We start from the raw sequence: 11,973 nt of genomic DNA, 5'->3' as shown, positions 1-11,973 counted from the left end.
AATGTCAGTCAGTCACCGGCTTGTCTCTTGTTTCACCTGCCCGCCGCCAATGTCGGCATCATTCCAGCAACGACCCTGAGCACTCCAGCACACCCAACAAGTTGCCTCGGCGACGCCGACGGACGACACTCTCTCGCTTCACCCCCACGTCCAACCTTGCGCGCCGCGTCAGACACGTGAACTTGAACCCCGCCGCCATGTCGACGGCGCGAAACAGAGCGCGCGACTCGCCACGCCCGCGCGACTCGCCGCGGCTGCGCGGCCCAGATCCGGCGCTGACCGACGACCCGGACGACATTGAGCTCGAGGCTGAGATGTCTGACGCGGTCGGCGCCGCCGCCCAGGCAGAGGAGGAGGCGCCGCTGCTGGTTAATCCTGCGTCGCCATCGGCATCCCGGCCCTTGGCGCGTCCAAGGCGAAAGCCCGCGTCCAAGCACTGGTGGACAATCTGCGGGACAAAGGTAGGTCCGGCACGACAATAGCCTGCTGATGCCAGCTTCCCCGCTCGCTCGTGCTTCTTATCGCGGTGCCTTCGCTGCTCGTCGTCGCAGTTATCCTTGAGCGAAGACGGCATCGGCCGTCGGTACCGGCTCTGCCGACGCTGTCGAACGGCACACACCCTTTCCACCCAACTACGCTCGTCGTCTCGATCGACGGCTTCAGGCCGCAGTACCTCGCGTCGCATGCCGAGCTCGTGCCAAACTTGCTTGCGCTAGGACAGGCAGAGCACGGGCTGCGTGCGGCGTCGATGCAGCCCGTGTTCCCGACGCTCACGTTCCCCAACCATTGGGCCCTCCTCACCGGCCTGTACCCCGAGTCGCACGGCATCATCGCCAACGACTTTTACGCCCCAGACCTCAAGGGCGAGTTCCGCTACTCGAGCAAGGACAGCTGGGACCCCAGCTGGTGGTGGGGCGAGCCCATGTGGAGCGTCGCGGAGCGCGGCGGACGCAAGGCGCTCAACATCATGTGGCCTGGGCCTCCGACAATGGGGAACGGGGTATCGCCGAGCTACTTTGTGCCGTACAAGGTGGGTCGGCCGGGTTGATGGCTTGACTATCGATGTGCTGACGGGTGCCAGGACAAATCCACGCCCAGCGACAAGCTGGACCAGGTGCTGCATTACCTCGATATGCCGCTCGAGAAACGACCGTCGCTGCTACTGGCTTACATCCCGGACGTGGACAAGGCGGGCCACAAGGGAGGGCCAGAGTCGGCAGACGTCGAGCGTGCCATGGAACGATCAGACAAGTTTATCGGCGATCTCGTTTCGGCACTCGATGCGCGAAACCTCTCGCAGATTGTCGATCTGATCGTTGTATCGGATCATGGTGAGGGGCTTGCGTTTGCGCTGGCTGACCACTGTACAGGCATGGCAGCGACAAGCAAGCACAGACTGGTCTTTCTCGACGACATCCTCGGTGAAGACTACAAGGACGTCGAGTTCAAGGATGGTGAGGAGAATGCCGACGGTCGTTGCCAGCCGCGCTGACTCCCTCAGGCTGGCCTGCATACGGACTGCGGTTCAAAGCCGGCAGCGACGTCGACGCCCACCTTGCCAAGCTGGAGGCTGCAGCCAAGGAGAGCAACGGGACATTTGCAGCGTATACCCACGACACGATGCCCGAGCGGTGGCACTTTAGTAGCGGCGAGCGTGTCGCCCCCATCTACCTGGTCCCCGCCCTCGGCTGGGTGATCACAGATCATGTACGTAGGAAGTGGGGAGGGAGGGACGTTGCTGACAACTCTACAGGAAGAGTACGAGCGCCATGGTGGCGACGAGCTGCCTATCAAAGGCTGCCACGGCTATGGTGAGTGCTCCTCGAGCGTAACAGCCCTAACCGCGCCCCAGACAACGAGCTGCCAGAAATGCAGGCGATATTCTTCGCCCACGGGCCGTTCGCGACACGGGTCAAGGCCAAGGCGAAGCTGGCGACGCGGCAAAGCGACGCCCGTGACGTCTCGGTTTGGCGACCCGGAGATACACCAGGCTGGGAGTCGACGAGCCCGGCGATCATGAAGCGTGAGTGTGTCGCCGTCGCCACAACCCCACTCACTCACACCGCAGCCTTCCCCAACCTCGAGCTGTTCAGCCTCGTCATGCGCCTCCAACAACTAGAGAACATTGCACCCCCGACCAACGCGTCGGCGTCCTTTTGGGATTCACACTTGTAGAAGCATAGATTGCATGGAGCGGCAGGCATTGTATTGCAGCAGGTGTGGTTGGTGGCAGCGCCGCTTTCCCACGGTGGGCGGCGGGCGGTCGCCGGGGATCGGGGGAGTCAGATGAGATGAGATTTCGACGACGACTTGGCCATCATCGACACCACCTCTCCAACCTCACAGCATGAACAGCCTAACGAGGAGGACGGCCCTCCCGCTCGCCCGCGCGGCGACAGCACAAGCCACCGCATCCATGTCGTCCGCGTCGTCCGCGCCGCCAGCCGCCTCCGCCGCAGCGCCAACAAGGCGAAGACGGCGCGAAGTAGTCGTCGACAGCGGGGACGTCGACCTCGTCGCGCCGTAAGTCCGCTTTCCATACGTACCGTATTGTCAAGCTGACGCCCACCCCCACACAGCCCCGACCCGCTGTCCAATATCCGCCCAGTGCTCTACGCGTCCACGCGCCGCCGGCGCCCCTCAAACTCGCCATACTCGGCCGTCGAGTTCCCCGTGACCACCACGCCGCGCGGAGACGAGCTCGAGCTCGCGTACACTATGCACCGCGAGCGCGTGGACGTTACCAACCACCGGTTCTGGGTGAGTCGGCGTGGAGTTGTGCGGCGGCGGCGCAGTGGGGTGGCAGGCCTGCCGGCCATTGCCCGCCGCGCCGCGCCGCGCCGAGCCGAGCCGCGTCACGCACCCGGCTGAGCTTGCTCACACCACACCCCAGGCCACAACCAACACCGACTTCCAGGCCCAAATGGCTGCCCGTCTCGCGACCCTCCCGCCCGCGTCCGACCCCCCCACGCCCGAGGACGAGGCCGCTCGTGAAGCCGTCCTCGCTCAGTTTTACCGCGACTGGCAGGTCGGCAATCGCGACCGAATGAACAAGTGGGTCAAGGCGTGGTGGAGCGATATCTGGACAGACATCAAGCTCCAAGCACGCGTGTACGTCACAAGGGCCTTGAGGAAATGAGGCCAAGGTGGCTGTTATGTATGTAGCATGGTCCGATGGCAATCCCAACTCGCATCCAAACAATCTCATCACTCATTTATCCTTTTTTCGTAAAGCTGTAATATTGGCCAGGGCAATAATGTGCACAAACAGGCTGCTGGACCGACCCCTTAGACATTGATCAGATGCGCTCACTCTCCCATGAAGAGGCGGATAACCAGGTAGAAGACGGCGCCGACGAAGCGGAAGAAGGCCAGGCCAGCAACGGTGCTGCAGGTCAGCGTCGGCCGGCGCATTGGCTTCTTACTAGAGCATGATACCCATATACGTCGTGGCAAGATTGGTGTTTGTGCCCCTGAGAGGTCAGCGGAGAAGGGCGATTGGCACGTACAGGATGATGCCGGCGAGGAGGGCGTTGGTCATGGTCCAAGCCAGAAGGACCTGTGGGACAGTCAGCACTGATGTAGCCGAGCCTACTCACGTTCGTACGGAAGTTCTTGTAGTAGTCTTCCTGCTTCTGATCGGCCGATCTGCCACTCGACTCAGGAGGAGGCTTGGACGCCAGGATGGCCAGTTCCTCCTGGTACGTAGCATTGATGTCCTTTTGCTCAACCGGAACCTCGACAACGACCTCGTTGCCGCCGCCGTCCGACTTGACGACGCCGAGATCTTCAGACGCCTTGTCCGAGCCCTTGGTTCCCCACGACTGATAACGTTAGACCGGGTGAGGTTTCGAGTCAAGCTACTCACAACATCGTGGACGTTGCAGAATGCGTAAACGTTCAACACATTGACGTAGGAAGCAGCGAGCTGGAATGTCAGTCCAACTCGGCAGGAACCACTCACCAAAAGGTATTGGATAAAGGAGGTAACTGGGAAGGTTAGACGCGTCGCGAGTAACACTCACTCAGATGCCAGGGGTCCAATGAGATGATAGAGGACACAATGTACAAGCCGTAGGTGGCAGCCAACGAGATGACAATGTTGGCAAAGATCTTTGACCCAAAGATGGCACTTGGGTTCTTGAGACCACCGCTTTCCTTGACGCCCTCAACTCCCTTGATGGCGAGGAAGACTGGCGTGAGCTTCACCCTTGCGGAGGATAACCAACCTGCACAGAAGATCATGTAGACTGTTATCAGAGCAAAGCCGACCATAGCAAGTGTGTAACCCCATTTGGAACTGAGTGGTTAGAGTTGTCCTTCGGGGGGACTACGCACCCTTGAGGCCTGTTACCAAGAGCAAGGATGAAACACAACATCAGCAGCGCTATATACGCATAGTGGAGTGGCTTGTTGAGGATGTGGAACACTTTGCCGTAGGGGTCCATTGAGTCCTTGGGCGTTAGTCCAGGCCTCTGATAGAAAGCCTACCGTGAGAACAACAAAGGCGATGTAAAAGTTGCCGAGGGCAAACCATGCGAAGACGTTGCTGATGATCTCTGCAAGGGTCAGTGGATGTTGTGGACACAGCACTCACGGTAGATCAACTCGACGTGGAGCAGGAACTTGCGGCCAAAGTTGTGTCTGGGTGTCAGAACTGAGGTGCGGACGCCAACATACGAGGAGCGGTAAATGTAACCAAAGTGAACAATCGAGTGAATTGCAGCGAAGAAGGAACCGTTAAGCCATCTGAGGCATCAGCTTCTGGCCAATATCGACTACCCACCGTCGACGCTGGGATACCAGTTCGGGGACAGCGTCGGGAACGTCGGTTGTCGCGTACGACGACTTGACGTAGTGAAGAAGCCACTTGCTGCCACGTTTACTGACAAGCTCCCAGCAGAGAATACGGTCTGCACAGTCAGCTGGAGTCCGTGCAGGAGGCTCTCTTACCTTCAGCCAGATACATGTTGGCCTTGAAGATACCGGCGCCGGCGCCGTGCATCGTCTCTCCGTAAAAGTACTTCTCGAGAGGTCCTTGTCCGCGCTCGTCGTTTTGAAGCGCAATGTACTGTGGCGTTAGCACTTGGACTCGTATACACGACGCTGATACCAACACGGTATGCAGAGAAGGCACCGGGCCTGTGGATCAGCATTGAACGTCACACCCATCACGTACAGCACGGTAATATAGCCGAACACCGACTCGAGGGGCTTGTCGAGAATGTTGGACATCTTGTACTCAAAGTTCTGGGCGGCAACGAGAGGGTTGATCAAGTTGATGCCCATCGTGCCCTTGAGTGCGACGATTTCACCACATGCGCCACCAACAGACGAGTTGATGTCAAAGGCCTTCCACAAGTGGTAGATGGACTTGGGTCCGGGCTGAGTTCCGACATCAAGGAGGACGCAGACGCTGAGGTCAGCGATAATCGGAAATTGGTACGTACTTTGGACGAAGACAGTCGCCGAACGCGTTGAAGAACCAGCGGTGGCTGTTAATCTGGGTGTCAATGAAGCTCCACGGCTTGACCAACCTTCTTCTGGTTCTTCTCCTTCAGACAGAAGATGAGCTGAATCGGCACCGTGTTGTTGCCGCCTGGTCCAATCTTTCCACTGGAGCTAATCGAGACTGGCGTCAGGTGTGTGTCAAGGCGTTGGACTTACGCTGCGTCGTGTACTCGTACAGGTGGGCAGTCTACGAGTGAGCGAACCGCGCCAATGGCACAGGACCTACCACAGGCTTGCCGTTGACCATGTTCTTACCGACGCCGTCCTGGTACACGCCGAGGGCGGCGAGCACGGACCGGGTTCGCGGGTTGATCTTGGCACGACCGTCGGAAACGATACACACGACGACCTGACGTCAGCGTGTGTGGTCACCACTAGCCCACCTTCTTCCAGCCGTCCTGGCCCCAGGTCTTACTGCGAGAACGGCTGCACAGGTGTGCGACGTTCTGCATGATACCTCTCATGGTACGGCAGAAGAGCACGTCGTCTTCGTTGTACATGGTCACAACCTGAAGTGTCAGCTTCCAAAGCAACCTCGTGAGCTCACAATGAACAGCTCGGTTTGACGAGGAGGGTCGTAGAGTCGCTGGCGGAGCGTGTACTTGTCCTCGACAAAGTCGTTGGGGTCACACGTGACGGCAGTGTAGCGCATCTTGGTAAACTCGTTGCCCTCCTTGATCAGGCTCTGGTCCAGAAGAAGCGAGGGGACCTCCACATCGAGAACGAGGTGGCCGCGGAAGAGCCTGGGGAATGTCAACACGAGTATGACGCGCCACGGGGCGGTGCACAGCACAACTCACTGGACCTTCTTCTGCGTACGGTTACGGCGCAGCACGCGGTTGGGGACAGGACCATAGTGGAGATTCGAGCCCGGCTCGTCGTTGTAAGGGCGGGACTCGCTCGGCGGCGCGTTGAAGCGGGTGGCGGGGTCGAAGCGAATGCCCATGTCGCCGTGGCCCGGCGTGGCGCCGTTGTCGGTCAACTGATAAGGGCGGGGGGAGGGGGTGGCATGCCCGCCGAGACGCGGGTCGGGGTAGGCGTGGCCCAGGAGGGGCTGCGCGTCACCATAGTCGTCCTCAGCCGGACCATAACCTCCCGGCTGTTGACGAGGAGGGTACGAGAGGTCCGTGTGCGACCCACCCATGGGAGGCGGCGACGTTAAGCGGGGGTCGCCCAGGTTGTATGGCGAGTCCATTCTTTGAAGAGGGATGTTGGGAGGGTTGTGAACGTTGCTCGAGTGATAGCTCTGGGCAGTTGAAGGTCTATATTGCGGGTCTGTGGTGGGAGGGCGCGGAGGGGCGGGCGGCGCCCACTGTTGGTTGTCTGCCGGGTGGTTGAACGGGTTGCTGGCGATCCTCTGATGGCTCGAGCTGTGCGGAAGGGGCGGCTGAGGAGGTGGGAAGCCAGGCTGTCCGGGCGGTTGGGGGGGTTGGGCCGCATACGGGTTGTCACGTCGCGGCTGGCTGCCCGGGGGCGGCTGGTAGATGTCGCCGGGCTGCATCTTGACAGCGGTGGTTGGAGGGGGGTTGACCTAGGAGGAGAACAAAAGGAAGAAGAGATTCACGGAGGGATAGATCTGAGTTGCTGCAGGCCGGTGGGCAAGTGACCTCGGTGCGAACAAAAGGAGGTATATGGCGACTAGCGAGTAGTAGTAGACTTGTCAAGGTTGAGTGATGAGATGATTGACGGGCAGGCAGGCCAATGGTCACACACAATGTCTCGACGCGTCGTCGGTGTTGAGTGTCCGCTGGTCGATCCTAGTAGCGCTGCGGGTGCACAGCAGTCTGATCGATCAACGTTGACCTTGTCGCCGGGTTGAGATGGTCCGAGGTGCGTGTTGTGTAGTTGTGGTGTGGCGCAGTGCTGTGCGCGCGCGGGGTCGGCTCGGTGCAAACAAGCAACAACAGGCGGGCGCGTGTTTGCGTCGTGTCTGGTGGTGGTCAGAGTGTCAAAAGGAAGCCAGACCAGCAATGAGCGCGAGGGTGGGCTGCGGCGGGTTACAGACGGCGGCGGCGACGGATCACTTGGCCTCGTGTCGCGCTCGATCCGCTACTGCTGCTACTGTGGTGGAGGCGGAGAGGCGTGGCGTGGAGGGGAGCGGCAAACGGCAGGCAACAGGCAACAGGCGCGAAGGCGCGAGGCACGAGGGAATGGGGTGTGACTGGTGGTGACCCGTGGCGTGGCGGCGTGGCGCTGCCCGGCGCGGCGCGTGCGCTTTGACTTTTGGGCCTGACTGACTGACTGGCTGGCTGGCCGGTTGCCCGGAGACTCTATTGCGACCAGCCTAGTAGGCGGTGTAAGTACCAGTGTACGACGACGGGCTCCCGCACCGTCAGTGTCATTTGCTGCACCCGCTCGCCGCAGCGCCGTACGGCAGCCCGCCGTTCCTCCAGGGAAAGGTGTCGCCGAAATTGTAACAGAAGGTCGACCCAGAAACATGCACCGCACATTATCAGCCAGTCAACCCACCCGCAGCACAGCTACGTGCTACGATCTCACTTATTAGCACAGCATCCACTACAACCGCTTGCACTGCTTCACACCACCACTGCTCACACCACCACTGCTGCATCCACCACGCATGACCAATCTACTTCTTCTTGAAAAAGCCTGCAATGCTGCTCTGTCCAAGCGGCGCTGGCTTCTTTGGCGCCGTCGAACGCGCAGGCGCTGGACGTGCAGGCGCCGCAGCAGCTTTGGCCCCTCCACTTGCACGTGCTGGTGCTTCCTTCTTCGCTTGTGGTGCCACTGACGAGGGCTTGGAAGTCGGCTTGGGTGCGTCCGTATCCGTGTCAGATCCAGAGTACGACTCGTCGGTGTAGTAATCCTTGGTCACTGGGCCGTCAGCCGAGCTTTGGTGGGTACAACTCACCCATGTAGCCCTTGTCATCCATCTCAACCTTGGACTTTTTGACTTGTCGCCGTTTTCGGGCGGTGCCCTTTGACCCGCGAGGCGCGGCCTTGGCCTTTGGCTCTGATATCTCTTCAATGTCGTCAAAGTCGACATCCATGGTCATCATGGCCTCCATTGCCGCCTGGTCTTCGGCGCGGACCATGGACGAGGTGGGTTCGAGCGAGGGCTTCGTGGATTGAGGAGGCGGCCTCGATGGAGATTTTGAGGAGCCCGCGCCCGCTGGCTCATCGTCGTCTTCATCATCCGAGGTGATGATCCGCCTCTTGTTCTTCAGTGTACGAGGTGGTGCAGGCGGCTAACGCAAGTGGTCAGGCTGAACAAGAACACAGGGAAGAGAGACAAGAGACTCACCTTCTTCTGCTCCTTGCTCTTGGCCTCCTCCTTGTCGGCAGGCGACTCTTTCTTGGCGAAGAAAGACTTTTTGTCCTCCTTCTTGGCGTCCTTCTTGACAGCAGAGCCCTTGGCTTCAGGCTTGACTTCAGTCTTGACCTCGGCCTTCTTGGCGATCGAGTCAAGGCCACCGTCGCGCATGCGCTTCGGACCGCTGGCGCCCAAAGACACTCCCGAGATTGTGCCGTATGTCGCGGCGTCAATGTAGCTCGAGTGTGCACGCAGGCCAGCCGAAGCGGCGAGATAAAGAGCAGGGTCCTGTACCTGGTTAGACAGGACGTCACAGACACGCGCACCTTTAAAGGGGCTGGGGCCAACGAGTAGATGTGGACGCTGAGCTGTTCGCCGCTGAAGAGCTTCTTCTTGTCTGCAAGTCAGTGTCGTCCAAGGGACCGACTCACCGTCCAGACTGTCTTGGTTGACCAGGACAACGCCCCACCTGGGCACAACGTCGTCCAAGGCGTCGTCACCGTCGACCTTGATGGACTCCTCGGCGCTAGCGAGCTCCTCGAAGTCTTCCTCCTTCTGCTCCTCCTCCTCCTCGGCTTCCGAGTTCCACTCGTCTTCACTCATTTCGTCCATGTGCACAACACGAATCTTTTGCGTGGCCGACAGGTGGGCCAGAGACTGGGTCGCAGTCGCAGAGGGCGACGCCGCCCTCGTCAGATCAGTCTGGGCAACGGCGGACGTCGCGAGCAAGGGGCCGGAGAGCAGGTAGGTGGGAATGACGTCAGGGTGGGTGGAGAGGTAGTGCAGTAGCAGGCTGTGGGGAAGGTCAGTCAGAGTGAGCTCTCTGGTGCTCACTTTTTGGCAAGATGCACATGGCAGCCCAGCTCGCGGGCAACATCGCGAAAGGTGACCTGTGGGTTTAGCGAGCGCATGGTGGTGATTACTCACAAGCCTCTGGTCAGACTCTAGCGCCTGCGTGAGATGTCTCTCTGCAGTCCTGATCTGTTGTGAATCAGCCATGTGCGTGCGTGACGGTAATGTGATGAATGACAGAGTTGAGTGGACGAAAGCAACTCGACGCGTTCAACATGACGCGACTTTGGTCACGTGATTTGGCTTTGGACAAGTCAACCGCCCGGTTTGGCCAGCAACGCATCAGATAACAGCTTCATATCTCATTCACTCGACACGAGGTGCCAACTATCTACATCTACTCGGAGTGGAGGGCGGGGGCGGTGGTGCCCTTCGAGAGACCCTTGGGGCCGGCGTAGATGGCCTTGTCGCCGAGCTCCTCCTCGATGCGGAGAAGCTGGTTGTACTCTGAGGATGGTGTCAGTAACTTGAATGGTTGAAGGTTGTGTGGGCAACTCACTGGCAACACGCTCCGAGCGGCAGGGGGCACCGGTCTTGATCTCACTGGTACGGTTAGCGAGGCATCACTAACAAAGCAAAGGGAACTCACCCAGTGCGGAGACCAACGGCAAGGTCGGCAATGAAGGTGGACTCGGTCTCGCCCGAACGGTGCGAGGTCATGACACCCCAGCCGGCCGACTGCGAGAGCTGAACGCTGCGAGCTGGTTAGAATAGCCGAGGACGATGCAATTGAGGCAACTTACGCCTGGATGGACTCCGAGATGGTACCGATCTGGTTGATCTTGAGAAGGAGGGCGTTGCAAGCCTTCTTCTCAATGGCAGTCTTGATACGGAGGGGGTTGGTGACAAGGAGGTCGTCGCCGACAATCTGGATCTTGGCGGTGGTCATGTAGTGAGCCCAGGCGTCGAAGTCGTCCTCGTGGAAGGGGTCCTCGATCGAGCAAATGTCGTACTTGTCAGAGTACTGGTGGTAGAGCTCGGCGAGCTCGGCGCCCGAGAGCCACTTGGAGGGGTCCGAGTTGGGGTTCTGGGTTGTTGTTAGTACGGGACTCGGGACACGCCGCGCGAACAGTAGGAGTGTCGATTTGACACGACCTCCACGTCTCCTACTCGGTGAACTCACCTTGAAGTCAAGGTCGTACTTGCCGTCCTTGTAGAACTCGGACGAGGCAACGTCGAGGCCAATCTGGACCTTGCCGGCGTAGCCGGCAGCCTCAATGGCGGCGGTAAGGAGGTCAAGCGACTCCTCGGCGCCGGAGACGTTGGGGGCGAAGCCACCCTCGTCACCGACGTTGACGGCGTCGATGCCGTACTTCTTAACAATGACCTTCTTGAGGGCGTGGTAAGTCTCCGAACCCATCTTGAGCGCCTCGGTGAACGACGAAGCGCCGGTGGGGAGGAGCATGAACTCCTGGAAGGCAAGGGCGTTGCCGGCGTGCGAGCCACCGTTGATGACGTTGAAGGCAGGGGTGGGGAGGATGAAGGGCTCCTGGACGCCGGCAAGCTGGGCAATGTAGGCGTAGAGGGGAAGGCCCTTGTCGGCGGCACCGGCCTCGGTAACGGCCATCGAGACACCGAGGATGGCGTTGGCGCCGAGCTTGCCCTTGTTGGGGGTGCCGTCAAGCTTGATGAGGAGGTCGTCGATCTCCTTCTGCGAGGTGACGGGGAGCTTGGACTCGACGAGGGCGGGGCCGAGAACCTTGTTGACGTTCTCGACGGCCTTGAGGACACCCTTGCCAACGTAGTCCTTGCCGCCGTCACGGAGCTCGACGGCCTCGTGGGCGCCGGTCGAGGCACCCGAGGGGACCTCAGCGCGGAAGCGGCCTGTGGTGTTAGGGCACTGTTCCTCCCTGTTCTCAATGAAGCTCACCCTTCTCGGTGAAGAGGTCGACCTCGACAGTGGGGTTGCGTAAGATCGTCAATCGCAGGATAGCAGGCGACAGATAGCAAGAAGCAGTTCAAGGAATGGGGCGGGAGGAAGGCGTCAATGTCAGCATAGGAAGCATGGACAAGGGCGAGCTGGAGGCCAGTGCCCGAGCGAGCACATAGAACGTCTGGCACTGGGCCTCCAAGTCATGCAGAATGATACTCATCTCGCGAGTCGAAGATCTGAGAGAGACAGTGTTAGCTCGAGCTCAAGCACGTTGGTGGGAGGGAAGACTATGACGCCATTGGCATCGAGCAAGGTGTGGGAGTGGGAGTCAAGCATGGCAGCGTTATGCGCTAGGGGAGTGCACGAACCTGGCGAGCGTGGACCTTGGTGACAACAGACATTGTTGGTTGTTTTTTTTAGGATTGAGAGTAAGAAGGATGAAGAGAGAGGTAGTGAGGAGAGA

The 11,973-nt window shown here is 59.8% G+C and overlaps 4 protein-coding genes across 5 annotated transcripts; 1 reads left to right on the top strand and 3 right to left on the bottom strand.

Moving 5' to 3' along the window:
- Positions 1 to 163: 163 nt before the first annotated feature.
- SPBC725.05c (putative pyrophosphatase/phosphodiesterasec) lies at positions 164 to 3,139 on the top strand (the record flags this gene model as incomplete). The annotated part of the gene is made up of 10 exons (XM_062775801.1): positions 164 to 461; positions 497 to 1,030; positions 1,082 to 1,331; positions 1,371 to 1,454; positions 1,502 to 1,707; positions 1,754 to 1,811; positions 1,853 to 2,023; positions 2,069 to 2,171; positions 2,580 to 2,760; positions 2,894 to 3,139. The coding sequence occupies exons 1-10, from the start codon at positions 198 to 200 to the stop codon at positions 3,137 to 3,139; spliced, it is 2,097 nt and encodes a 698-aa protein (XP_062631785.1). The 5' UTR covers positions 164 to 197.
- CHS4_1 (Chitin synthase 4) lies at positions 2,325 to 7,481 on the bottom strand. Of its 2 annotated transcripts, XM_062775799.1 has the most exons (25): positions 6,312 to 7,481; positions 6,059 to 6,254; positions 5,895 to 6,020; positions 5,738 to 5,860; positions 5,668 to 5,698; positions 5,538 to 5,632; positions 5,451 to 5,503; positions 5,180 to 5,416; positions 5,118 to 5,142; positions 4,954 to 5,071; positions 4,787 to 4,913; positions 4,681 to 4,749; positions 4,598 to 4,644; positions 4,492 to 4,559; positions 4,339 to 4,454; positions 4,230 to 4,300; positions 4,026 to 4,193; positions 3,965 to 3,990; positions 3,869 to 3,928; positions 3,600 to 3,824; positions 3,510 to 3,559; positions 3,426 to 3,473; positions 2,894 to 3,388; positions 2,580 to 2,760; positions 2,325 to 2,523 (listed from the first exon to the last, which is right to left on the bottom strand). In XM_062775799.1, exons 1-23 carry the CDS (start codon positions 7,010 to 7,012, stop codon positions 3,310 to 3,312), a joined length of 2,859 nt encoding a protein of 952 aa, XP_062631784.1. In that variant the 5' UTR covers positions 7,013 to 7,481; the 3' UTR covers positions 2,325 to 2,523; positions 2,580 to 2,760; positions 2,894 to 3,309. The 2 variants fall into 2 exon arrangements, with proteins under 2 accessions (XP_062631784.1, XP_062631783.1); XM_062775800.1 differs by having other exon boundaries at positions 4,598 to 4,749.
- A 620-nt stretch (positions 7,482 to 8,101) lies between these two features.
- On the bottom strand, positions 8,102 to 9,784 carry LOC62_07G009243 (uncharacterized protein; the record flags this gene model as incomplete). Its single annotated transcript, XM_062775798.1, has 7 exons — positions 8,102 to 8,346; positions 8,384 to 8,720; positions 8,777 to 9,073; positions 9,112 to 9,182; positions 9,217 to 9,578; positions 9,620 to 9,675; positions 9,713 to 9,784. 7 exons carry the CDS (start codon positions 9,782 to 9,784, stop codon positions 8,102 to 8,104), a joined length of 1,440 nt encoding a protein of 479 aa, XP_062631782.1.
- A 133-nt stretch (positions 9,785 to 9,917) lies between these two features.
- ENO (Enolase) lies at positions 9,918 to 11,973 on the bottom strand. The gene is made up of 7 exons (XM_062775797.1): positions 11,879 to 11,973; positions 11,508 to 11,529; positions 10,761 to 11,461; positions 10,381 to 10,664; positions 10,227 to 10,331; positions 10,137 to 10,180; positions 9,918 to 10,084 (listed from the first exon to the last, which is right to left on the bottom strand). Exons 1-7 carry the CDS (start codon positions 11,909 to 11,911, stop codon positions 9,975 to 9,977), a joined length of 1,299 nt encoding a protein of 432 aa, XP_062631781.1. The 5' UTR covers positions 11,912 to 11,973; the 3' UTR covers positions 9,918 to 9,974.

Source organism: Vanrija pseudolonga, chromosome 7, assembly GCF_020906515.1.
Source record: "Vanrija pseudolonga chromosome 7, complete sequence".
Classification (NCBI taxonomy): domain Eukaryota; kingdom Fungi; phylum Basidiomycota; class Tremellomycetes; order Trichosporonales; family Trichosporonaceae; genus Vanrija; species Vanrija pseudolonga.
This window is presented reverse-complemented; position numbering and strand designations above follow the sequence as displayed.